Genomic DNA, 27449 nt, shown 5'->3' with positions numbered 1-27449 from the left:
ACCTTTTCTGGAGGCTGAGGGAGAGCCCTGAGGCCTGCCTGTCTCCTTTGGGAAGCTCCACCTGACTGCAGCCTCTGTCTCCCAGCCTGAGACTCTCACTCCCTCTGGTTCTGTATGATTCATTGTCTGACCTTCCCTGGGGGAGGGAGGCAGTGATCTGACCTACCCGCCCAATTCAGTAGCCGTGGAGCTGGGGGAGGTATCTATGAGGCCAGTTTGATGGATGGGTGAGAAGAAAGAAAGTCTTCCTTCCTGATCTCCTCCTCATCCCTCACCCCCATCCTCTGGAATCGTGACAGTTACATAATCACCTCCACCTTACTCCTTCCCACAGGCAGAGAGCCAGAAGGGGAGGTATCTGGGCAATGAGCATGGGTAAGTAAGAAGAGAGCAAGAGAAAAGCTTCCAGGGGGACAGAAAGGAAGAGAAAGAGACAAAGAGAGAGAGAGCGAGAGAGAGAGCACACCAGAGAGAGACGGAGGGGAGAGAGAGATGGAGAGAGAGAGAGATGGAGAGAGAGAGAGAGAACACCAAGGAGAAATGGGGGAGAGACAGAGAAAGAGATGGAAAGAGAGAGGAGAGAGAGATGGAGAGAGAAAGATAGAGAGAGAGAAAGAGAGACAGCACCACAGAGAGATGAGAGGGAGAGTAACAAGGAGAGATACAGCACCAGGGAGAGATGGGGAGGTGAGAGAGATGAAGACAGAGAGAGAAAGAGAGAGAGAGACAAAGAGAAAGAGAGAGACAGAGAGCACAAGGGAGATATGGAGACAGAGAGAGGTGGGGGAAGGAGAGAGAGATGGAGAGAGAGAGCATGCACCAGGGAGAGATGGAGGGAACAACAGAGAGAGAGGGATGGAGAGAGAGAGCGCACCAGGGAGAGATGGGGGAGAGAGAGAAAGGAAGAGAGAGAGAGAGAGAGAAAGAGCACCAAGGAGATATGGGGGGGAAGGAGAGAGAGAGAGAGATGTAGAGAGAGAAAGAGAGACCAAGAGCACCAGGGAGAGATGGGGGTGAGGGAGATGAAGAGAGAGAGGAGAGAGAGAGAGAGAGAGAGCCCAAGGGAGAGATGGAGAGACAGAGAGGTGGCAGGAGGAGAGAGAGAAGAAGAGAGAGAGCATATCAGGGAGAGATGGAGGGAGAGACAGAGAGAGAGATGGAGAGAGAGATAAAAAGAAAGACAGAGCCCCAGGGAGAGATGGGGAGAGAGAGAGAGACAGAGAAAGAGATGGAGAAAGAGAGAGGAGAGAGAAAGATGGAGAGAGAGAGAGAAAGAGAGGTAGATAGCACCAGGGGAAGATGGGAGAGAGAGAGACAAAGAGCACCAAGGAGAGATGCAGGGGGGAGGAGAGAGACAGAGAGAAAAAGAGAGACTGAGAAGAGCACCAGGGAGAGATGGAGGGTTGAGGCAGATGAAGAGAGAGAGAGAGAGAGACAGAGAGACAGCACAAGGGAGAGATGGAGAGAGAGAGGTGGGGAGAGGAGAGAGAGATGGAGAGAGAGAGAGAGAAAAAAAGAAAGAGAGCACCAGGGAGAGATTTTTAAAACTAAAAATAATTGCAGAGTCCTCAAACCCCAATCTCCAGTACTTTTCTTGCCTTGCTCCACCCCAGGACCACAATTCAAAGCCTCAAGTCTATCAGAATTTCTCCCTCCAGTCTGCCTCCTCTCCATTTCACCTTACAAGATTCCAGAAGCTTCTGTAGTAAATATATAAGCCAAAAAGGAACTCCCAAGCTTGTCTGTGGAGTCCCACCCAAAGTTGCACCCCAACTGCCTTGCTGCCTTGCTAGCTGTTTCCCATCTACCCACTTCCTCCTTTTCCATCCCTTCCGCACTAACCCATCTCACCACCTGGACAGACTTGAGAAAGCCCTGTGGTTTATTTGCAAAGTGCTCCTCCAGAAAGGACAGAGGCCAGAGCCCAGGAGAGAGGCAGCCCTGGGAGGTAGGATGGCCCCAGATCCAGAGTAGAAGAGGTCACTAGGGACAATGAGGAGTGAGAAGGCTGAGGGCGCTGTGGTCCTCATTCCACCCACCTTCCATTCTGCCGTCGCTCTTAAAAGACAAGTTGCTCTGTTTGTTGTTTTATTTCTGTGTTGGTGACAGAAGATGTGCCATGCATTTGCACTGGCAGAGTCCCTGCTAACTCTTCAGAGGCTACAAGGAGCCCAAAGCTGGCAGGTGCTGCAGAGGCCAACAGGTTAGCATCTCAGGGCTGAGTCCCAGAGCCAGCTTCCCTTTGACCACAGGCTGGCTGATGTATCCTTGTGATAAAGATATTAAACTTGCAACCCCTCCTTCAGGGAAGGGTGGTGGTCCTGCTGGTGGAATGTGTAGGGGCTGGATTTGTTTATTTATTTTTATTTTTGAGATGGAGTATTGCTTTGTTGCCCAGCCTGGAGTGCAGTGGCGGGATCTGAGCTCACTACAACCTCTGCTTCCTGCATTCAAGTGATTCTCCTGTCTCAGCCTCCTGAGTAGCTGGAACTACAGGTTTGTGCCACCATGCCTGGCTAATTTTGTTGTTGTTGTTGAGACAGGGTTTCGGTATATTGGTCAGGCTGGTCTCGAACCCCTGACTTGAGGTGATCCACCTGTCTCAGCCTCCCAAAGTGCTGCGATTATAGGCATGAGCCACCACGTCCAGCCTGGAGGCTGGATTTAGACTGGCTCCACTGCAAGAATAGCGCTAAGCTTTACCAAAAGGTGGCACTACAGCACAGGGGATCGAGAGTAACTGGCAGGCAGAATTGGGGGCACCCTGGGCCCTTTGGGGATGAGAATTTATTCTGTGCTTCAGAAGAAAGTGGGATATGGAGGAGACAGTCTGATGGAGAGGCCTAGCTCCATTTTGGGAGGGCTGTGGGGGTAGGGGATGCTGATTAGCCACTCATTCATTCATCCATTCATTCCTCAGCAAGTATTTTGAACACCTGTCATAGGCCACACGCTGTGTTGAGAGTACAGTGATGAGCAAGACAATAGTTTGGCCCTGCACAGAGTTGGCATTGAGGTGAGGAAGGCGTTCTCACCAACGTTCCTTCCAGAAAAATCCCTAGGGACCTGACAACAAAAGAATCCCACACGAAATGGCACAGATCACCTCTTGACCTGGGGAGGTCAGGCTTTAGAGAGGTTTATTTAATTCTCAGAGGATTCGAAGGAACATATCAGAGAATCCAAAGCACCGTGCAGAATCTCACAGCTCAGGGAACCTGGGCCAAGGAGGCTTTTGACAGAGGGAAGCAGTAGGAAGAGGCAGCTGGGAACGAGGATGGGGGAAGACTATAGCAGTGTGTGACTGTGGTCTACAACAGGCACGACCCTCAAAAATAGCGTTCAACGTGAAAGCAACCAGACACAAAAGATCACCTATTACGCCTGTAATAATCAGCACTTTGGGACGCTGAGGTGGGTGGATCACCTGAGGCCAGGAGCTCACGACCAGCCTGGCCAACATGTCCCTACTAAAAGTACAAGAAAATGTACCAGGCGTGGTAGCACATGCCTGTGATCCCAGCTACTTGGGAGCTGAGTCAGGAGAATCTCTTGAAACCGGAAGGTGGATTTGCAGTGAACCAAAATCGCACCACAGCACTCCAGCCTGGGAGACAGAGCAAGGCTTAGTTTCAAAAAAAAAAAAAAAAAAAAAGTCAAATATTGTATGATTCTGTTCATAGGAAATAATCAGAATCGGTGAGGCCATAGAGACAAAAACCAGATTGTCAGGGGCTGAGATGAAAAGGAGAATGGGGAGTAACAGCTTGACAGGAATGGGTTTTGTTGGGGGAAAGATAATGAAAACATTTGTAACTAGGTGAATCACCTGACATCAGGAGTTCGAGACCACCTAAAAATACAAAACTTAGCCGGGCATGGTGGGGGGTGCCTGTGATCCCAGCTACTCCAGAGGCTGAGGCAGGAGAATCTCTTGAACCCAGGATGTGGAGGTTGCAGTGAGCTGAGATGGCACCACTGAACTCCAGCCTGGGTGACAGAGCGAGATTCTGTCTCAGAAAAAAAGAAAATGTTTGGAACTAGATGGTGGTGGCTGTACAGCTTTGTGAATGAACCACATGCCACTAAATTGTACACTTTAAAATGGCTAATTTTATGTTATGTGAATTTCATCTTAATTTTTAAAATTATATATATATGGCCGGGCACGGTGACTCACATCTGTAATCCCAACACTTTGGTAGGCCAAGGTGGGTGAACCACTCAAGTTCAGGAGTTCGAGACGAGCCTGGCCAACATGGTGAAACCCCGTCTCTACTAAAAATACAAAAATTAGCCGAACTTGGTAGCGCACACCTGTAATCCCAGCTACTAGGGAGGCTGAGGCAGGAGAATTGATTGAACCCCGTGAGTGGAGGTTGCAGTGAGCTGAGATCGCATCAATGCACTCCAGCCTGGGCGACAGAGTGAGACTCCATCTAAAAATATATATATAATTATATATATATAATTTTGTATATTATAATTTTCAATAATCTTACTTCTCCACTCACTTGCAATGTGACCTCAGACAACTGGTGCCATGGAGGGGAAGGAAGCTGGCTTGCTGCAGGTCTCTCAGAGGCAGGAAGTTGCGGGGAGTCAGAGCCACTGTCTACAGAAGTGGGGACAATGAATGATCCTGGAATCCTTTGACCCCCTTCCCTCAGCCCCTTCAGCGGGGCAGGAAGCGGATCTGGTACGTTGGGGGTATTTTGCCCACACCACTCTCCTGGGGTGTCAGATCGATGTCTTCAGGAGCCACAGGGCTGGCCACGGAGAAGTTCTGAAGGATGGTGGTGAAGAAGAGGAACAATTCATTGCGGGCGATGCCTTCACCAAGGCAAATCCGCCTCCCTGTGGACACAGAAGGTCACCAGCGTGGGCACAGGGCAGGTGCATACTCTTTGCCCTGATATGTCCCTAAGTCCAACGTATGTTCATTGCAACAGATTTGCATAAGACTGGCCTTTAACCTGCAATTCAGGGTGGACTTTGAGGAAGCTGCTCTGAAACCAGGTGCAAATCTTTGAGTGGATGTGCCATGTTCATTTCTCACTCACTCACTCTCTCCTTTTTTTTTTTTTTTTTTTTTGAGGTGGAGTCTTTTTCTGTCACCCAGGCTGGATCACAGTGGCACCATCTCGGCTCACTGCAACCTCCGTCTCCCACAGGGTTCAAAGGATTCCCATGCCTCAGCCTCCCAAGAAGCTGGGATTACAGGAACCTGCCACCATGCCTGGCGAATTTCTTATATTTGTAGTAGACATGGGGTTTCACCATGTTGGTAAGGCTGGTCTCAAACTCCTGACCTCAGGTGATCCACCAGCCTTGGCCTCCCAAAGTGCTGGGATTACAGGCATGAGCCACTGTGCCCAGTGCCATGTTCATTTTTCTAGTAGAGAGTTGGTACCTTCTGTTACAGTTCCAAAGGGTTTTGTGACCTCCACAGAGTATAATGACCTGCTTCCGGTTGTGTGTGTGTGTGTGTACCTCTACATGTGTGAGTGTGAGCGTATTTATGACAACATTCTTAGTGTTCTTCACTTCTCATACGGGGAGAATGGCACCCCTCTCAAAGGGCTCTTGTGAGGTTAAAGGAGACAACTGACAAAATTCTTAGGATAGCGCTTGGCTTGTGCTAAGGAGCCTTAAGGTTTGGTTATCGTCTTGTGTTTGTTTCTGGGGGTATGTGTGGGGTATGTGTTTCTGGCCATGTGTCTCTAGGCTGTCTTCTGGTCTCAACCTGAGATCCACAGGCTTCAAGAGCTCATGGGGGAAGAAATCCAAATTGTATATAAATTGTGAATGGGACTCATGCATATGAAACAGGGAGGGTCTATGGCTTCCACTGATTCTCAGAGGTGCAAGGAACCCCCAGTAGGTTCTAAACTACAGACTTGGAGAAAAATGAGAACAAAGGGAGCTGGGAAAAGCTGAGGCAAAGACAAAGGGAGCCTTTCCCTTTACTTCAGTGTTTCGTAATCTGCAAACCTTGGAAAGGCCATGTCAAGTGTGAGTTTTCAGGTATTCCCTACGCCTGTCAAGTTGTTGGACAAGTGTGTCTACGTGGAGGTGTCTGGAAAAGGGTCCACGTCCCTTTGGCACATCCAGAAGGTGGGCGACATGAGCTGAGAAACACGCAGGTCTCTGGGCTTGTCCTTCTGTAACTATTTGTGTGACCTAACATTTTCCACAACAGCCTGATGCTTGTTATCTCCCTCCCATCACACTCTCCCCATCTCTGGGGCCGTCTGTTTGGACCCCTTTTGGAATTTCTTTGGCTGCAGCACCTTTTTGGCTTGGGTTATACCTTTCTTTCTGCTCCTGGCGCCCTACCCCTGTCTTTTTCTCTGTCTATACCTGTCAGACACAGTTTTTCTTCCTTTCCTCTCCTTTTTTGGGCTTTCTTCCATCTTGCTTAACTTCCTATCTCCGTCTATTTGAATCTGATTCCTCCCCAATCTCTCTTTCTCTCTCCTTCCTTTTCATCTCCCTCTCAAGATACCTTATTTGTCTTGTTCATTCTTTCTTCCTCTCTTCTTATGTCACTCTCTCTTTTTCCTATCTCTTATTCTGTTTCTCTCCTTTCCCTCCTTCCTTCTCCCCTCCTCCTTCCTTTTCCTCCTCCCTCTTCTCTTATTCCTCCGCCTCCTCCTCCTCCTCCTTATGTGGCTCTCTCTCTGTGTGTCTCTCTCTCTTCTTCTCCGTATACTGTCTGATGTTCACCTGCTGTCTGTCTTTCTGCCACTGTCTCCCCATCTCTTTCTCTCAGGGTGTTCCCTCTTTGTCCCTAACTCTGTTTCTCAGTCTCATTATCTTTGTTACTTATCTGTCTCTGTCCTTATTTTCCTACATCTCTGCCTCTCTTAAAACAAAGGAGCAGGCCAGTTGCAGTGGCTCATGCCTGTAATCCCAGCACTTTGGGAGACCAAGGCAGGCTTACCACAAGGTCAGAAGATCAGGACCATCCAGGCTAACAGAGTGAAACCCTGTCTCTACTAAAAATACAAAAAATTAGCCAGATGTGGTGGCACGAGCTTGTAGTCCCAGGTACTTGGGAGGCTGCGACAGGAGAATCGCTTGAACCCAGAAGGCAGAGGTTGCAGTGAGCTGAGATCATGACACTGTACTCTAGCCTGGGCAACAGAGCAAGACTCTATCTCAAGAAAAAAAAAACAAAAAAACTTAAGATAGCAAAATCGAGAGATGACATTAACCCTCAAGCCATCACCCCATGTGTTCCCAACTTTTATTGAAGGTAAAATGTGGAAGGAGGCCACTGTGCTGGACAAAACGAGGGGTTGGGCCAGGACCCTGGATCACTGAAGTCACTGATGAAACTCAAGACTGGGGGTTTGTTTCTGGGGCCTTTCATGGACGGTGCCTATTAAATTAAATTAAATTTGGCCTAAAGTGGCCTCCCTACATAACAAACCATAATAACTCAATATGTAACTCAATATGTAAACAAACTGCAATGTAACTTGAGAGTATATTCTTGTAACAAGTAATCTTGGCCAATCACGGCAGCCAAGTTTCAGGCAATCACAGGCTGCAAGCTGCCCAGACATGCTCAGATAAGGCAAACACAGAGCTGTAACCAATCAGGCTGTTTCTGTACCTCAGTTCCTTTCCCTGTGGATAAATAATGCCTGACCACATTGCTGGATGGAGCTCTCTGAACCTTTACTGGTTCCGTGTGCTGCCCAATTCATGAATTGTTTCTTTGCTCAAATAGACTCTGCTAAGTTTAATTTGTCAAAAGTTTTTCTCTTAACCAGCCAAAGAGTGGAGGATGAGAACTGGGACAAGTCAGAGCACGTCAAGACCTTCTCCACCCTCCAGTGCTAGAGCAGAAATCCAAACTCCTCTCGCAGATTTCAAGGTCCTGCCCAGCTGAGCCCTTTGTCTTATTCCCTTCTGCAATCTACACCCAAGGCTCACTGGATTTCCTATAGTTTCTCAACGGTACCATCACGTTTCCACCTTTGGCCTTTGCCTTTGCTGTTTCCTTTGCCTGGAACACACTTTGCAATGGTTGATTGACACTCATCCATGAACATCTTGGCTTGGAAGCCAGTTCCTCTGGTAAGCTTTTCCTTACTGACCCCACAAGATTAGCTAGTATTTCCTATTTTGTGCTCCCAAAGCTCCCTTTAGAGTACTTATGTCTAATTATAATAATAATTGCCCTTGTGCCAGGCGGTTCTAAGCATGTTGCAGGCATTCATTCATTTCATGAGATGATTATTTTACTGTTATTTGATGAATGCCCATCTTCCCTGTTGGACTTTAAATTTCCTGGGGCAGGAACCCTGTCTCTGTGTGACTTTTTTGATGCATTATCTTCAGCCCCCAGTAGAGCACTGGGCTTAGGGTAGTGCTCAACAGATTTTCTCTTTTTAAGAAAATGAATTCACTGAGGTTTAGAGATGTTAAAATACTTGCCCAAGGTCCTGCTTGCCAAGATGTGCCTTTGGAATGTGATCTTCCTTTTCAAACCCCCTTACAGGGTTGTAGTGAAGATGGAATGGGATAAAGCAGGTGAAGCAATTGGAATATATTAAGTGCTCAATTAATAAGGACCTGTCATTGTTTTTCTCAAGTTGAGGGTAGGACCTGCCCTTGGTGTCTGGGAAAGAAATTGTGGGTCCAGCTTACCTAAGGAGAAGGGGATAAAAGCTTCATTCTTCTTCAATGCCCCATTGGCATCCAGAAAGTGGTCAGGATTGAAGGTGTCTGGTTTCTCAAAGTAGTGTGGGTCATGGAGAGCAGTACTCAGGAGGGGAAATACTTCCGTGTCCTGAGGGAGGATCACAAGATCAAAAGATATTGTCATTCCCTTCCCATCCTCCACACACACACACCACAAAAAAAGAAAAAGAAAAAACAAAAACAAAGGGACTCAATTGAGAAGCTTAAAAAAGGTTGAGTTTGGGGATTAAGAGAATCCAGGATGCCCACAGAGGAAGGATGTGGGAGTCCAGCTGGTGTTACCTTGGGGATGATGTACCCTCGGAAGCTGGTCTGTTGTGTGACAATGTGGGGCACGCCCATGGGGAGAAGGTCGGCAAATCTCTGAATCTCATGGATGACTGCCTCTGTGTATGGCATTTTGGCTCGGTCATCAAGCGCTGGAGGGCGATGTGGGCCAATCACCTGTTCAATCTCCTTGTAGATTCTCTCTGCAGAGGAAAGAACACGAATGAATCTCATTTTAAAGAGTCATTTCAGGCCGGGCATGGTGGCTCATGCCCATAATACCAGCATTTTGGGAGACCGAGGCAGGCGGATTGCTTGAGGTCAGGAGTTCAAGATGAGCCTGGCCAACATGGCAAAACCCCATCTCTACTAAAAATACAAAAAATTAGCCGGGTGTGGTGGTGCACGCCTGTAGTCCTAGCTACTCAGGAGGCTGAGGCAGGAGATTCGCTTGAACCCAGGAGTTGGAGGTTGCAGTGAGCTGAGATCGTGCCATTGCACTCCAGCCTGGGTGACAGAGCAAGACACCTTCTCAAAAGAAAAAAAAAGAAAAAAAAATTTTTTTAAAGAGATCTTTCAGCAGGGACACTACTTTCTACTCAACAATGAAAAACCTATAGTAAAGGGTCAGATCCTTGATACCCCTCAAAGCAATCAGCATGGGGTGAGGGGAGGAGGGAGGAAGCAACAAGAATTCTCACTGATTGAAATCCAATGGATATTAGGGATCCTCTTCCCACATGCACAGGTACACACACACACACATGCACACACACACCACAATTTTGCATGGAATTTCAGATTAAGAACTGCAGGCTACAACCACTCAAAACATCCTCTCTAAGATGAGTAGAAAATAAACTAATATTTATTTTGTGTATAATATACATGAGACACTATTCTTGGTCCTCAGAAACATAGCAGTGTAGTAGAACAATAGATGAATCCATGAACAACTGGATAGATAAATAAATACATAAATCAATCAGTCAATAGATTAACTCATGGATGGAAAGATGGGTGAATAAATGAACAAACGAATAAATGGATGTATAGATTTACTTATCAATTAGTAGATGGATTGCTTAATTAATCACTAATGCATGGTCCATAGAGAAATCAATGAAACCAATTAATGAATAATCACATGAATGGCTAGATTTACGGAAGAACAAGTGAATAAGTAAATTAGTGAAGAATGAATAAATAAAGGAATAAAGGAATGGCTGAATTGAGTGATAAATAGATCAGAGGTGAATAAATGAGTGAATTACTGTGATAAATGAAGGAACGCATGGATGGAATAAGGGTGAATTGAAAGATTGACTGATGCAAGGATAAGGGTGAAACCTAGTTCGTAGAAGGATGGATGAATGCATGAATGAATGAATGAATGAATGAATGAGCCAATGAGTCAATGACAAATAGTCCATCAACATATCACTGTTTCAAAGAATCAACTTGTGGATCAAGTAATCCAAATAAATGAATGACAGTATATGTCTTTGATTGAATCATAGATGAAAGAATCAGTGAGTATACATTCTTTAATCAATGAATTAAAGAATGAATAGATGAAAAGATAAGTAGATGAATGGATCAATTTTAAAGTGATGGTACAGAAAGTCAAATTTCGCATGTTCTCACTCATAAGTGAGTGTTACAAAATGTGTACACATGGACACAGAGAGAGGAATGATAGACAGTGAAGACTCAGAAGAGTGAGGGGGCAGAAGGGGGTGAATGATGAGAAATTACTTAATGGCTACAATGTACATTGTTCGGGTGATAAATACCCTAACAGCCCTAACTTGACCACTACAAAACGTAGGCATGTAACAGAACTGCATATGTACCCCTTAAATTTGTACATCATGAGGTCAGGAGATCAAGACCATCTGGGCGAACACGGTGAAACCCCGTCTCTACTAAAAATACAAAAGATTAGCTGGGTGTGGTGGTGGGTGCCTGTAGTCCTGGCTACTTGGAAAGCTGAGAAGGGGAGAATGGTGTGAACCCTGGAAGTGGAGCTTGCAGTGAGCCGAGATCGTGCCACTGCACTCCAGCCTGGGCAACACAGCGCGACTCTGTCTCAAAAAACAAAACAAAACAAAAACAAAAAAAACAAAGAAAAAAAAACAACTTAGAACAAAAAATCCTTAAGTGATGGAAGAAACCAGTGGGAGAACGTATGGACAGGTTCTTCATGCGTTCATGCATCCACCAACAGAACTGGCTTAGTGGAAGCTAGTCCAAAGCCTGCAGTGCTCCCAGAATAGGAAGCCAGCATCCCCTCTCTCATCCAGGTGGTACCCATAGCCCCATTTCTACAGCTCAGAAGGAGGTCAGAAGACCCCCTTGATAGGCTGTCCCTTGCCCACCTGCGACGTGAGGGTATTTGAGCATGAGCAGGAAGCCGTAGCGGAGAGTGGTGCTGGTGGTCTCAGTGCCAGCAAAGAAGAGCGAGAGCGTGTTGATGATGAGGTTCCGGTGGCTGAATTCACTGTGTGGGTTGGATTTCTCCTGTGTCCACAGTAGGGAGGGGCAGAGAGGGGGAGGCTGTAGCCTTGCTGTGAACACGCCCGTCTCCCTGGCTGCCCTCTGTTTGCCTAAAGGTCTTTGACACTATCTGGCTCAGTGTGCTTTTTGCTGTCCTCTACATGTCCAGCTGCATATCTCTAACCCGTCTCTCTCAGCCTCTCTTTACTCTGCCTGGCTCTGTTTCTATCTCTCTCCACATCTCTTTGATGTGTTTCTCTTTTTGTCTCCCAGTCTCTTTCTGCCTCTGAGTCTTTTCTCCTGTTGCTGTATTTTTGTCCCTTACCCTGAATTCCTTCCTCAGTCAGTCTTCTCTCTCCTTCTCTCTCTCTGTCCCTCTCCCTCTCTCCCCACCTTCCCTCTCTCTCCATCTCAGTTCCTCCTCCCTATTTTCTCCTTCCTTTCACCTCATCTTTCTTTCCTTCCTCATCTCCTCTCCTCCCTTTCTCTATTCTCCCCTCCCTAGTCTTTGTTCTTCCCTCCCCCTCTTCCCCTTCCCTACCACTTTTCCCTCCCTCTTCTCACCTCTCCATCTTGCCCTCCCTCTCCTCCCCTCCCTTTTCCCTCTCCCAGACCCCACTTTTTCCATTTGGAGCAGGTAGCTGTCGATGAGGTCCTGGGGGGCGCTGGGGTCCAGGGTTTCACGGTGCTTCTCCACACTGTGGCCAATATAAGCATTGATTTCCTGCAGGTTTTTGTAGACTTGCCTGTGTGCCCCAGGAAAGTATTTCAAGAAGCTAGATAAGAGCTCAAACAGCTGCAAGAAAGAAGGGGTGGTGAGGTTTGCCTAGGGCTGAGCGAGCAGGTCACAGGGAGAGGGCCCTTTCTGGGCCCCAATACCTCTGTGGGAACCCCCCTTCCCCACTCCCCTCTGTCTCTGAACCCTCACTCACTGACTCTATGTCTCATTTGATCTGTTATTCTCACATTTACCTCTTTCGGCATCTTCCTCCCTCATCCTTCTGTCTTTTTCTTGGCCTCTGCCCCATCTCCCTGCCTCCTTTCTATCTCTCTGTTTCTGTCTTGCTTCCTTTCTGTGACACTCATTGTCTACCTCAGCCTGTTTATTTGTCTTTCTCATACTTTTCTCTCCCTCTTCCCACCTCTTCTCATCTCCCTTGCTGTGTCGGACATTGATAAAATGATTCTTCGCAAGATAAGCCTGCTGACACTTTAGGACTATGTATTTTGGAGCACATCTCTATTACTTTGATGAAGAATGGAATGCCTAATTTATTGCAAATAATTGCAAAAATGCAAACGTATATACTGAGATGTAAAATTCCTTCTTAATTTCTCCTTCTAGAGATGACCATTGTTAACTGTCTGGTGGGTCTCCTTCCAGACTTTTCTCCGTGGTTCTCAATGGGAGGAGAACATTAGAATTATTGGTCGGGCTTGTTACAAGTACTCACTTTGGGCCCCATCCCAGACTTTCAGATCAGACTGTCTGGAAAGCAGGGCCCTGAAAATCCATAACTGTGACAATCCCACATGTGAATCCAACATACACCCTTAGTTAATAGATGTAGCTATGTTGACCAGCCTGGCCAACATGGTGAAACCCCATCTCTATTAAAAATACAAGAAAATAGCCAGGTGTGGTGGAGCTCGCCTGCAGTCCCAGCTACTTGTGAGGCTGAGGCACGAGAATTGCTTGAACGAGTGAGCCGAGATCACAGTACTGTACTCCAGCCTGGGCAACAGAGCAAGATACTGTCTCAAAACAACAAACCAACAAAGCTACTGCTATGCATACTGTTCTGCAGCTTGATAGTCTTAAATTTAATATGTAATAGGCACATTTCCATGTTAATCAATAAGGAGACTTTTTAGTATTTTGTTTTAAAAGAGCAGAAGGTTACCTTTATAATCTGGGGAAGGTTTTTAAAAAACAAAACAAAACAAAACAAAACAAAAAAAACAAGTAGAAGGAGAAATGGGAGAAAATGAAGAAATGCTGTTCCTTATTGTCATGCATCCTTGATTTTCTTCAGGTGAGGAGCTTTACCAAAGACAGAGAAGCAAGGATACAGAAGAACGAGGAGCAGGCTGGGCACGGTGGCTCACGCCTGTAATTCCAGCACTTTGGGAGGTCGAGGCGGGCAGATCACTTGAGGTCAGTAGTTCGAGATGAGCCTGGCCAACATGGTGAAACCCCGTCTCTACTAAAAATACAAAACAATTAGCTGGGCGTGGTGACAGACCTGTAATCCCAGCTACTCAGGAGGCTGAGGCAGGGGAATTGCTTGAACCAGGGAGGTGGAGGTTACAGTGAGCCAAGATTGCACCACTGCACTCCAGCCTGGGCAACAGAGTGAGACTCCGTTTCAAAAAAAAAAAACTAGCCAGGTGTGGTGGCGCATGCCTGCAGTCCCAGCTACTTGGGAGGCTGAGGCAGGAGAATCACTTGAACCTGGGAGGTGGAGGTTGTAGTAAGCAAGATGGCACCACTGCACCCCAGCCTGGATGAGAGAGTCAGACTCCGTCTAAAAAAATAATAATAATAACAAAAATGACATCAAGGAGCAGAAGAGTAGAGATGAAGCCCAAAGCCTGATTCGTTCTCTCTCTCCCTCTCTTTCACACTCATTCTCATCTACTCTGTCTCTCAGGATCTCTTGATCTCTGTCCTTTGTCTTGTTTTTGCTCATCTTCCTTCTCTCAGTCTCTCTCTGACTCTATTTCTGCCTCCACATCATGCCCCATTCTCTCTCTCACTGTATCTATCCCTGTCTCACCATCTCCCCTCCCTCCAGGTCTCCATGTCCCTGACTCTCCACATGGTCTCTGCCTTTCTTCCAGCGATAAGCTGCATTTCTGGGCCCCCAAGACAGGTCATCCTTTTCTCGTGTGTCCTGGATGTTCACCTCACCCCCACCCTCCCTCTCCTTCTCCCTCTCCCTGACCTGGCCGAACATAGAACTGGCGAGTGAGAAAGTGTGGTAGAACAAGTTCAGTATCTTCAGGAACTCTTGATCTTGGTAGTGGAAGCGTTTTCCAAAGACGATGGAGCAGATGATGTTGGCGGTAATGGAATGGAAGAGGAAGGTGGGGTCCACGAGGGCTCCTAGGAAGAAGCAGCAGGTCAAGGACACAGACTGAAGGACCTGGGGAACATCAGGCTGTCACCCATCTCTGTGTGATTGTCTGCCATCACTCAGTAATGATAACCATAAGAATAACCATAACAGCTAATTCTGTACCAGCACTTCACACATAATTCCACTGAATTCTACAACATTATGAAGCAGATGCAACTTGATTATTAGCTCCAATTTTTAGATGGGCAGACAGAGAGGTTGAGTAATTTGACTTAAGTTGCACAGTCACTCATTACTGTGGCCAGGATTTAGACCCAGGCAACGCAGCTATAGAGTCCATGCAGCCGGTTCTCACTCTACACCTCCTCTCAGGCCCCACCTCTGACTCTGGGAGCAAATACAGTTAAATCCCAGGGGTAGGGGTTGGGCAGAGTAGGTGTTCAATCAATTGCTTGTATAAATCAAAAATCTCTGGGTGGGCACAGTGGCTCATACCTCTAATCCCAGCACTTTGGGAGCCTCAGACAAAAGGATCAGGAATTCAAGACCAGCCTGGCCAACATACGGAGACCCCGTCTCTACAAAAAAAATTAAAAATGTAGCCAGAAATGGTGGCACATGCCTGTCATCCCAGTTGGAGGAATCCAGGGTGCTGAGTGGGAGGATCACTTGGGCCCAGGAGTTTGAGGCTGCAGTGAGCTGTGATGGTGACACTGCACTCCAACCTGGGTAACAGAGTGAGACCCTGTCTCTAATTTAAAAAAAATAAAAAACCATCTTTCTACCCCTACCTATTACTCCCCAGTCATCTCTTCTTTTCACATATAGGGCTCGCCAGTCTTCCGGGAATTGTTCTGCACTTGTTAATTGATACCTGTATACACCAGGCTCAGCCCTGGCTCCAGCTGGAGGGTGATCTGTGAGCGCCCAAGAACATCAGGTTGGCGCAGCCTCTCTCTGAGTTTCACTTGCCTTCTTCTCTCATTACTCTGCAGACCTTTTCCTGAGCCTTGTCTGTCTGTCTCTCTAATTTTCTCTCCCTCAGTTTCTCTTTGCCTTTGTTTCTTTCTGTCTCTCTGTGTGTATATTTGTCTCCCTCCTACTTTTTTTTTTGGAGACAGAGTCTTACTCTGTCATGTAGGCTGGAGTGCAGTAGTGTCATCTCAGCTCACTGCAACCTCTATTTCCCGGGCTCAAGCAATTCTTCTGTCTCAGCCTCCTGAGTAGCTGGGATTAGAGGCACATGCTACCAAGTCTGGCTAATTTTTGTATTTTTAGTAGAGATGGGGTTTCACCATGTTGGCCAGGCTGGTCTTGAACTCCTGACCTCAAGTGATCCACCCACCTCAGACTCCCAAAGTGCTCGGATTACAGGCATGAACAGCCACCATGCCCAACCTATATTACTTTGTTTCGGTCCCTCCATCTGTCTCTTTCCTCCTGCCTGTGTCACTCTGTTTCTTCCTGTCCTTCTCTTCAGTCTTCTTGTCCCTGTTTTCCAAGAGCTCCTGTGTCTCTACGTCCCCACACAGCCTCTGCATTTATGTCCCAGAGTCTCCTGAGACATTTTGATAAGATGAGATGGGAGTCACCTAGCATGAATGAGATGGAGGTGCTAGCCACAGACCCATCACCTGTGTTTCCCACAGACACCAAGTTATGGAGAACTCAGAAACAACCTAGTGCTTCCTTCATGACCCCTCCAGCTGCACCAGGGCGGAACAGCCCACCTGGCCTGTTTGCTCACTGCCAATTCATCAGCACTGCACCCAGCGCGAGGAAAACACAGTTCATTATTTGTTAAATGTCTGTAGTTTTTTCTTTTCTCTCTTTGCTTTCTTTTACATAACTTCTGTCTTTGCCTTCGATAGACACAATGGGTTTATGAAAATATATGTCTCTGAGGATTTGTTTGTTTGTTTGTTTGAGACAGGGTCTTGCTCTGTTGTCCAGGCTGGAATGCAGTGGCACAATCACAGCTCACTGCAGCCTCAACCTCCTGGGTTCAAGTGATCCTGTAGTCCCACCGTAGCCTCCTAAATACCTGGGGCTACAGGCACACACCACCATGCCTGGCTCATTTCTTTTCTATATTGTGTACAGACAGGATCTTATCATGTTGCCCAGGCTGTTCTCTAACTCTTGGCCTCAAGCAATCTTCCCGCCTGAGCTTCCCAAAGTACTAGGATTACAGGTGAGAGTCATCGCATCCAGCCTCTTTGAGCAATTCGTGGACATTATACACCTGGCATCTCTCTCTTTCCCTGGCTCTCTGTGTTTCTCTCCTGCCCATCCCCGACCCTCTCTATTCCCCTGTCTCTCTCCCTCTCTGTCCCTATCCCTCTGTCAGATCGTGTCTCCTGTTTCATGTGTCTCTGTCTCTGCCCACATATACCTCTCTTTCTATTCCCGTGCACCTGCATCTCTCAGTGTTTCGTTGTCTTTCTTTCCTATTCATCTCCCAGAACTCACCCTTGGATTTCCGAAGCTCCTCTATCAGACACTGAGCCTCCTCCTGAATCCGCTCCTCCACACTCCGCTTTCCCATCCCAAAGTCCCTCATGGTGGTCAGAGAGAATCGCCGAAGCACCTTCCAGCGGTTTCCATTGGCAAAGACAACGCCTGGGGTGTACGGAAGGTGTGGGTTGGTTGCATAGGAAGTTGGAAGAAGGCTCTGAGTCCTTCTTCCCCCCCATATCCTCCCTTCCCTGATGCATCCCCCACCCGCCCCCTCCCAGTGCCTCCGAGGCCCTCACCATATCCCTGGAATACTGGGTCAGTGATGGCGATTTTTCCCCGGCCAGAGAAGGCCTCAGCGTTGTCCACCAGGGCCTCCCGTATGGCCTCTACTCCACACAGCATGACCACGGGCCTCGGTCCCAGGTATACTGTGAAGACGTCCCCATATTTCTCTCGGAACTGCCAATGACATCCACACCCAGGGTGGCTGTTAGTCAGCATACACCTCAGTTGTAAAACTATCAAAATACTTACGTAAGAGATTGGTAATTAGCCCCTCCCCAACATCCGCCTTCCCAGGCTGCCCTTTCCCCTGCCAGGACCCAGCGACTAAGGGTTAACGGTTAATGGTATCCACAGGAGAGAATACAGTCATGGGTTCTTATTTTCTGTTTCTTGTTGGGCCAATAAAGCCCCTTGCTCATCCTTCTTTTCTGTGTATCACTAGAAACAGAAACTGAAAACCATGGCTTCAGGCTGCTAAAAGACTAAAACAAAACAACAACAACAAAATAAGGCAGTTGGACAAGCTTAGGTTAATGGGTGGCCCAGCCAGGCTCTGCTCTGATTGGCTGGTGCCCTAAACAGTAGAGATGGTTGCTAAAATACGACGAATATCACCCCATCCCATACTTCTTAGGATCTGTGGTTTTGCTTTTTGCAGTTTCAGTTACCTACATCTAACTGCAGTCTGAAAATATTAAATGAAAAATTCCAGAAATAATTCATCAGTTTTAAGTTGTGCATCATTCTGAGGAGGAGGATGATGTCTCTCACCATCCACTTTGTCCCACCCAGGACATGAATCATGCTTTGTTCACCACGTCCGCACAGTGTATACCACCCTCCCCTATATAATGTGATTGTATAGGAAAAAATCAATATGCATAGGGTTCAGTATTATGTGGGGTTTCAGGCATTCGCTTGGGGGTCTCAGAAAATACCTCCAGTGGATAAGGTGGGATTAGTGTGCAGCCACTTGGGGAACTGCTGGGCAGTATTTCCCGAAGCTGAACAAATGGATACCCAGGAACCCAGCCACTTCACTCCCAGGTACATGCCCAGCAAAAATGTGTACTTGTGTTCACGAAAAAATGAACAAAGTATTCACAGAAGCTTTCTTAATAAAATATTCATCAACATAGATATAGAGAAACAATGAGAGTTTCACACAGTAGAATATTATACAGCAATGAAAACGAACAAACTACAGCTACACTCGATAACGTGGCTGAAACTCACAGGCATAATTTTGAGTGGAAGCAATTAGACACAAAAGAGTCCATGTATCATAATCTTATGTGTATGAAGTTCAAACACAGGGCTGGACTCAGTGACTCACATCTGTAATCCCAGCACTTTGGGAGGCCGAGGCAGGCTGATCAAAATGTCAGGAGTTCAAGTCCAGCCTGACCAACATGGTGAAACCCCGTCTCTACTAAAAATACAAAACTTAGCCAGGCATGGTGGCCCTTGCCTGTAGTAGTCCCAGCTACTTGGGAGGCTGAGACAAGAAAATTGTTTGAGCCCAGGGAGGTGCAGGTTGCAGTGAGCTGAGATTGTGCCACTACATTCCAGCCTGGGTGACAGAGCAAGACTCTATCTCACAAACAAACAAACAAACAAAAGAAGTTTAAACACAGATAAAATCAATCCATGATCAAGGTGGTAGGCGGATAGTGACTAGAAAAGAACAGGGTGCAGGGTTTCGGGGGACTCTTGCTACTTGGTCTGCATGTCAATTACATGAGTGTGTTTAGTTTGTGAAAATTCATTGAGCTGTGCACTTTTTATGGTGATGTTCAACTTCAATAAAAACTTGACATAAAAATCATAAAAATGGTTAACTTTACTTACAAATGACCTGCACTGGTCTCAGCAAAGCCCCTTCACTGCTCTCCAGGCTTACATGCTTATACCACTTAACAATTGTTTCAGTGCCCCACAAGCCAGGGTAACCCCACTAAAATGTAAAATAATTAATATCCCTGTGCTCACCAAGGCCTCCAATACTCCCACTTTGCCGAGAATAAGATCTGAAGTCTCCACGGATGGTTCACATGGTCCTACATGACGTGGCCCCGTTACCTCTCTGACTTCTCCTCCCACTCATTCCTCCATGTTGTTCCCTGAGATTTTTCCTGCTTCAGAATTCTTGCAACCACCCCTGCCTCCTTCTGGTGCCTTCCACCTGAATCTTTCCTGGTCCCTGCTCAGAAACAAAGCAGGAGTCTTTCCTAGACTCTTTCCTAGACTCTAGAAGACTAGAACCTAGTCTTCTAGGTTGAGTTTCCTCAACCTAACGTAGTTCTCATCACCTTCTGAAATAACCCCCTGCTTAGTTTAATCATAGCTCTTGTCCACCTAACATTTCCTTATCTGTTTATTTTTTGCTTATCTGTCTCCACCAACGGAATGTCCATAAGCACAGTGATCTCGTATGTCTTGTCCAAGATGCCACATCATCAATTCCTAGAATATTTCCTGGTACGTAGGAAGTGCCCAGTGAATTGTTATTGGATTCATGAATAAATGAATGAGTGGATCAAGGTAGTTGCCATTTAATGAGCACTTATTATATACTAGCTGTATGCAATATCCCATTTAATCCTCACAACCACCTTAGGGGCACACCTTCTCATTGTCATGATCTCAACTGACAGAAGAGAAAACTGTGACTCAATGCATAAGAGTTGAATCTGAGACATAAGCCCGCATCCTTCTGACTCCAGAAGGAATCTGGAAGCTTATTGGGAAATGGAAAAGCAACAGCACCAGCTTCCTCAGCCTTGACACACACTTGCTCATGCCTTCCCTCTTTACCCTGCCCCCAAGAGATGTAATCATAATAGATGGTCATGAATACCTAGAGAATCCTTGGAAGGTTTATGAAAGAGTTTTAGGGAGTCTGTGAAGCCTCATAACTTTGTGCAAACATGTATGTGCCTATTTGGAAAAGAGGGGGCCACAGCTTTAATCAAATTCTCAGAGGATTTCATCATCCACAAATTGTTAAGCAGCTTTAATCTAGGAGGGCTTTGGAGACAGACCTCCTGCTGGATCTCAGCTTCCCCTTTTCCCATCTGTGTGACACTGGACCAGTGCTTTCCCCAGGCTGAGCATCACCATCCCTACTTTTTTTTTTTTGAGATAGAGTTTCACTCTTGTTGCCCAGGATGGAGTGCAATGGTGCAATCCCGACTCAGGGCAACCTCCGCCTCCTGGGATCAGGCAAGAGTGCTGCCTCAGCCTCCTGAGTAGCTGTGATTACGGACATGTGCCACAACGCCCAGCTAGTTTTCTGGGTTTTTTTTTTAGTACAGATGGGGTTTCTCCGTGTTGATCAGGCTGGTCTCGAACTCCTGACCTCAGGTGATCTGCCCACCTCAGCCTCCCAAAGTACTGAGACTACAGGCATCAGCTGCTGTGCCTGGCCACAGTCCCTACTTCTAAGATGAGGGCAGCACCTCACCTTGTCCACAGGTAGTTGTAAATGACACCTGGAAAATCCCCAAGACAACACAGATAATTCCCAGCCACATTACTCTAGGGAAAAAATTAAGCCCATTGATTCACATGATAGCATGATAGTCTTGTGACATGTGGAAACAATGAAAAGAAAACAATAGGCACTTGGGACCTTCACCTATGTGATGCAGCTCTACTTGGTTGGGAGGGATCCCCAGATCTGCGACCCCCCTACCGGGGGCCAAGCAGCACTTTGCAGACCCCGGCCAACTGCCAGTTCCGCTGAGTTAGGCTTGGAGCTTTCACTCACTGACTCCTTCATTTGTTCCCGGACACGTATTTACTAAACGCCTACTGTGTACCAGGCACTATGTTCAGCACTGTGCTGAGACCTCACAGGTCTTCCTTGTCTGCAAGTGTGAGGGAGAGCTCAGCCACAGGTTCACAGGTAAACGCAGCACTGTCAAGGACATAGGCTCAGTAACAAGGGGCAGCTGGTATATAAGAGCATATGGTGGGGACCTGGGGCTCAGGAAATCTTCTCAAGGGAGCTGCTGCCTGCCTGGATAGCTAAGAAACCCCAATAACGAAGAACGGACACTGTTCTTGCACTGACATTAACCAAAATGACCCACCCACATCCTCAAGAAACAACAACAACAACAAAACAAACTATTTGCCCCAAGTCCTCCCTGTGAGAAAATGGAAATCTTTGCTGCAAGAAAGAAGGGAAGAAGGTCAAACATGTCTATTCAAAACTTCTCCCAATGCTTTGGGAGGTTGAGGCAGAAGGACTGCTTCAGGCCAGGAGTTCGAGACCAGCCTAGGCAACATAGTGAGACCTTCCCCCAAACCTGTGTCTACAAAAGTAAAAATAAATAGTGGGGCATGGTGGGTCATACCTATAGTCCCAGGTACTCTGGAGGCTAAGGTGGGAGAATCTCCTGAGCCCAGGAGATCAAGGCTTCAGTGAGCTATGACTGTGCCATTGCACTCCAGCCTGGGTAACAGACTGAGACCCTGTCTCTAAAATGGTTAAAATGAAAAAATTCTTCAATATCATTCCTGACAAGCCTCCACTTTCTATGAGCTAACAAGGTAGCCACAAAGATGCTTTCGAAAACGCATTTTAGGCAAACACGAATTTCATTGACAGTTTTGCTTGTTTCAGAATTTGTAAAGGATTGGGATATTCAATGTCCATACCAGCTTTCATAAAGAAAGGGGGCAGTGAGATACCAAGAGCTAGAAGGAGCAGCAAATTCTGTTAATAGAGGCATGATTGGTGCCCAGGTAGCCTCTGCAGAGCTTGGAAAAAACCCTTAAAGAGAGGGTTCAGTGAATTGTGTAGGATGTGTTTGGCCAGAATTTAAATGTATACACACTTTCCTAAATGTTATCACTCCTCACACTGCAGATGATATATATATTTTTTAAGAGACAGGGTCTTGCTCTGTCACCCAGGCTGGAGTGCAGTGATGTGATCATAGCTCACTGCAGCCTCAAACTGCGGGGCTCAAGTGATCCTCCTGACTCAGTCTTCCAAGTAGCTGGGACTACAGGCACATGCATCCATGCCTGGCTAAATTTTTAAAAATTTTTGGTAGAGACAGGGTCTTGTTCAGTTGCCCAGGCTCATTTCTAACTCCTGGGTTCAAGCGATCCTCCCACCTCAGCCTCCCAAAGTGTTGGGAATACAGCTATAAGCCACCATGTCTTCGAGTGTTGACCAGTTGGGTGGTGAGCCACCCAAACAACATCTTACCTAATTATAAGCCTCCTTGGCTCCCTCCATGGCATTTCCCTGAAAAATCTAAAGATTCCATAATTTGAGAGTCTATGACCCAATTACCTTGTATCTTCCAGGTAAAGTGACAGTGTCTAACTAATAAACAAAGACCACGTGTTTTGACTAAATGTCTAAGATAAACATATATGTATGACAATTATCACATTCATCATTTGTATGTCCATGTATTCTGTCTAAGCAAATCCTTTAAAATTCATGGTAGTATTAGCATATATACTCTGTACTTGGTATCAGTAAAAGACCATTGATGAGAAAAAAATAAACTCTATTAATAGCAAAAGGATAAGGAGCCTAAGATTCAGGAGTATGTTAACATGGGAGGGGGATGGGGAAGAGCAGCTGGAAGGTATTGTCAGTGTTCTAATTCTCCTATTGGAAAGTGAGTTGATTGATTACTAATAATAAGTAGATAATTAAACATAAAATTATGCATGGTAAGCAGTGATAAGCCAGGTAAATACTGAGTAAGTGTCAGTTACACATTATAGGGCATTATGTATACTGTTGATAAGCACTCCCTGCCCAGACTCCTTTCCTGCTCTCCCTCTCTCCTCCACTGTCCTGGCACTGACACGGGCTAGTCTGCTCTCTCTCATTGGCACAGCAAAATCTATTTGATTCGTGTCACCACCTGTTTTACCTCATTCTTTCAGTGACAGGCAGGTACCCAAAGCCGAGACGGGCACATCATGAGGTCAGGAGATCGAGACCATCCTGGCTAACACAGTGAAACCCCGTCTCTACTAAAAACACAAAAAATTAGCCAGGCGAGGTGGCAGGCGCCTGTAGTCCCAGCTACTCGGGAGGCTGAGGCAGGAGAATGGTGTGAACCTGGGAGGCGGAGCTTGCAGTGAGCCGAGATTGCGCCACTGCACTCCAGCCTGGGAGACAGAGCCAGACTCCGCCTCAAAAAAAAAAAAAAAAAAGAAAATCCACAGGACTATAATCTGCGAATGGCTTTAGCAAAGGCTTATACTCTAGCAACAAACAAACAAACAAACAAACAACAACAACAAAAAAAAAAACAAGCAATTGTTGAGTTTGTGAGTCAATGCCCCAAAATCAGGAAATAATTTCACTGGTGCCAATGCCTCTTTGTGTTCCCAATGGGAATCACCCTGAAGCCCCAACGGAGGAGTGGAAAGCTATATCTTGATATTCCAGACATCATTGCCACTTGCTTTTTTGCACTCACTGGAAATATTTGGAAGTGATTATGTTCTTAGTTAGGTAATATAATAACAGTATTTAATAACATATTATTAACTAACTAAGAACATAATCACTACCAAATATAGAAAACGTATCTGAATGATGGCTGAAAAAGGCATATTGTGCTTCCAGGCATCCCGTATGCAGGACCTGGGGATAACCTGTGTGGGTATGGGTAATTGCGTGTGTAATGTTACTGGATTAAATATGATAAAGTGGCCAGGCGTGGTGGCTTATGCTTATAATCCCAGCACTTTGGGAGATTGAGATGGGAGGATCGCTTGAAGCTAAGAGTTCAAGAACTGCCTGGTCAACATAGCAAGACCCCAACTCTATAATAAATAAATAAATAAATAAGTAAATGCAGTAAAGTCTCTTTCCAACTAAATGTGGCTGTGCATCCTTGCAGCATGCTAGAAAAAGACCACAAAAAAAGTAAGTTTCCCACCTTGTTCAGGAGCTATGCAGACTTATGGGTAAACAAACTTAACTGACCTCTGCTCTGATGCCAGTAGGTGACCCTCTTTTCAAACCCAAGTGCCTACCTTGAGTCTGTGGAGGTTTGCTTACTCTGTTCTTTCTCCTCACTGGTTCAGAACTTGCTATGTGTCCTAGCTCACTGCTGCTTTCCAAATTGTTTCCCTGAGAGTTCCCTGATACTTCCCGTAGTTAAAAGCCAAAACAGTCAATAACTGAAATTACTGCTGAGAAAAGGTTCCAATGGGGTTCCTGGGGGCTCGCTCTTGGTAGTATTGGGGGTGACAGTTGTATGGAATCTGAGGCTAATCTATACATTAAAGGACATCTTGAATTTTGTAGCCAGTTGAACATCCAGGGAGTTCATATGGGTAGAAGCCACTCTCCAAAAGGGGGATGAGAACATTTGTGTTCAACAAAAATGCTTAAATGAACATCATGCAATTTTAGATCTCCTCCTTGCCCATCTTGGAGGCTTATGTATGGTGCTGAACAAAACCGAATATTGCTCTTACCTTTCCCATGAATTCACTAGTACATATAACTTAATTTAAAATGTGGTTGACACTGCTGTTTCTCTAGACACTGTCACCAAATACACTAAGGACATTTCTCAGGGGAGAGAGAAGATACGTGTTTACAGGAGCAGCTAACAGGTGATTTGCAAGCATCCTGAATGGTGATGGCAAGTGATATGGTTTGGCTCTGTGTCCTCACCCAAATCTCATCTTGAATTGTAATCCCCAGGTGTGGAGGGAAGGACCTAGTAGGAGGTAATTGGATCCTGGGGGCGGTTTCCCCTATGCTAATCTTGTGATAGTGAATTCTCACAAGATCTGATGGTTTTATAAGAGGCTCTTCCCCTTTTGCTCTCTCTCTCTCTCCTGCCACTTTGTGAAGAAGGTGCTTGCGAATCAGTTACATCCCTTTTCTTTATAAATTACCCAGTCACATGTATCTCTTCATAACAGTGTGAGAACAGACTAACACAGCAAGGCTGACTATCCCAAGGTTTTCTACTCTTAATGTTTCTTCTAGTGGGTCTCCAGGATACTATGATATGTGTTACCAGGCCAACTACAAATGAATGCCTCTTTAAATCAAGTTATTTTATAGCAAGCTCTGGTCCTTAATCACCATCATGCCCTGAACAAAGTCTATGACCAATCGGACTCTAATACTATTGAACTATGTTTACTGCCTGAGCTTTGAATTATTCGATTTTGATCAGTTTGGTTCATGGAGACTTCTGGTAAGGTACAGACTTGATTTTCTTTGTATTACCCTCCTGCGAGCCATCATAACAGTCTCTCTGATGTGTTGTATTTTCTCAAGAGTCTTAGCCAGGTGCGGTGGCTCCCACCTGTAATTCTAGCACTTTGGGAGGCCAAGGCAGGTGGATTGCTTGTGCCCAGGAGTTTGAGACCAGTCTGGACAACATGGCAAAACCCTGTCTCTACAAAAAATACAAAAAGTAGTTGGGCGTGATGGCATGCACCTGTAGTTTCAGCTACTTGGGGGCTGAGGCAGGAGGATCACCTGAGCCTTGGGAGTTCAAGGCTGCAGTGAGCTGTGATCATGACACAGCACTCCAGCCTGGGTGACAGAGTGAGACCCTGTCTCAAAAAACAAAGGAGTCTTAAATGCTCATATGCAGCCATTCTTTGTACATCCAATGGTCTCGTTATAGTATGAATAACAAAACCATGAAGAAAACATAAAGAATCACTCAACTACTTTGGTATTGTCCATTGTGAATTCCATACTGAGAGCAACAAGTCCATTATGATGGTGAGAGAAGTAATGTTGATGCCCAAGGTTTTGGTCAGTCTCAAAATTTTGAGGCTGACCAAAAGGGGAAAATTGTTTAATTTAATTAAATTGGACCTAAAGCTCTTTCTGTATACAGTGAACTGCAACCTAATTTGGGACTATATTCTCTCTTTTTTTTTTTGGAGATGGAGTCTCCCTCTGTCACCCAGGCTGGAATGTAGTGGAAACATCTCGTCTCAGTGCAACCTCCACTTGCTGGATTCAAGTGATTCTCCTGCCTCAGCATCCTGGGTAGCTGGAATTACAGGCACGCACCACCATGCCCAGCTAATTTTTGTATTTTTAGTAGAGACAGGGTTTCTCCATGTTGGCCAGGCTGGTTTTGAACTCCTGACCTCAGGTGATCTGCCCGCCTCGGCCTCCCAAAGTGCGGGGGTTACAGGCATGAGCCACTGTGCCCAGCCCAAAGGAATATATTCTTGTGACAAGTAGCCAAGTGTTGGCTAATCAGAGCAGCTGGGCTTTCAGTCCACCACAGGCGCAAACTGCTCAGATTGTGACCAAGTAAGGCAAGCTGCAATCTGTGTCCAATCAGGCTGTTTCTGTATGTCACCTCCTTTTCCTGCCTGTAAATACTGTTTGCCCATACTGCCGTGTGGTGTCTCTCCTTGTTTAAGGAGTTGTCCAATTCATGAGCCACCTCTTTGCTCAAATAAACTCTGCGAAATTTAATTTGACTGATGTTTTTCTCCTAATAACAGCACCCATCATGCTTCACTATGCTCCGTACTCATCATCCCTCCCCGTGCCACCCCTGACTCAGGAAGTCTGTCTCATTCTGTTTGGTGAAGGATCCCCGAGTACAGAGGCAAGAAGCAGCCCACCCTCAGACCCCATTCATCTGTGCCTTACCCTCAGAAAGGATCTGAGTAGGCCTCTTCTGTCCATCTGCAGAAGGTTCCCCAAAAGGGGCAGAGGGCAGGGACCTGGTGGGAGGCGGCCATGGGCATTAGGGTGGCGCTGAACCAGGAGTAGCAGGAGGCCTGTAAGGAGTGCAAGGAAGAGGAGGACGCTGAGCTCCATGGTTCTGGTGTGACTGCCCTGCACCCCACTGCAGCCTCCAACTGGGCCTTTTATCCTGAACCTACCTCTCCACCCAGTTATGAAATTTCATCCATTCCCCGCCTCCTTTTTCATCATTGTCCAGGAGCATTAGCTTAGAAAAAGGTATTAGGGAACCCACACTACATGTTGGGCAACCCAGAGACCTGATGCCTATCCCTTACCCACTCTCTAGATGTTGGCAAGGATACAGTGGTAGAGTTAAATCAAAGTCCACCTGAGCATGTGAATGTGTGGGTGTGTGGGTATGTGTATGTGTATTTTTGTAAGCATGGGTGAGC

At 46.3% G+C, this 27449-nt stretch overlaps 1 protein-coding gene across 1 annotated transcript; it reads right to left on the bottom strand.

The window, feature by feature from the left end:
- Positions 1 to 3123: 3123 nt before the first annotated feature.
- On the bottom strand, positions 3124 to 27167 carry CYP2B6 (cytochrome P450 family 2 subfamily B member 6). The gene is made up of 9 exons (XM_011764695.2): positions 26959 to 27167; positions 17324 to 17486; positions 17040 to 17189; positions 14433 to 14593; positions 12104 to 12280; positions 11367 to 11508; positions 9001 to 9188; positions 8665 to 8806; positions 3124 to 4857 (listed from the first exon to the last, which is right to left on the bottom strand). Exons 1-9 carry the CDS (start codon positions 27127 to 27129, stop codon positions 4676 to 4678), a joined length of 1476 nt encoding a protein of 491 aa, XP_011762997.2. The 5' UTR covers positions 27130 to 27167; the 3' UTR covers positions 3124 to 4675.
- Positions 27168 to 27449: the final 282 nt, after the last annotated feature.

The sequence above is a fragment of the Macaca nemestrina genome, chromosome 20 (genome assembly GCF_043159975.1).
Source record: "Macaca nemestrina isolate mMacNem1 chromosome 20, mMacNem.hap1, whole genome shotgun sequence".
NCBI classification, from domain to species: domain Eukaryota; kingdom Metazoa; phylum Chordata; class Mammalia; order Primates; family Cercopithecidae; genus Macaca; species Macaca nemestrina.
The sequence above is the reverse complement of the archived record's forward strand: the minus strand, read 5'-3'. Positions and strand labels throughout refer to the sequence as shown.

Excerpts from the sequence above, each read along its gene's own strand:
- CYP2B6 (XM_011764695.2), bottom strand. The coding sequence starts at position 27,129 with ATGGAGCTCAGCGTCCTCCTCTTCCTTGCACTCCTTACAGGCCTCCTG. Across the intron at positions 17,190-17,323 it reads CCCAGTATTCCAGGGATATG|GCGTTGTCTTTGCCAATGGA; the intron begins GTGAGGGCCTCG and ends CGTACACCCCAG. Across the intron at positions 9,189-11,366 it reads CAAATACCCTCACGTCGCAG|AGAGAATCTACAAGGAGATT; the intron begins GTGGGCAAGGGA and ends TTTCCTCTGCAG.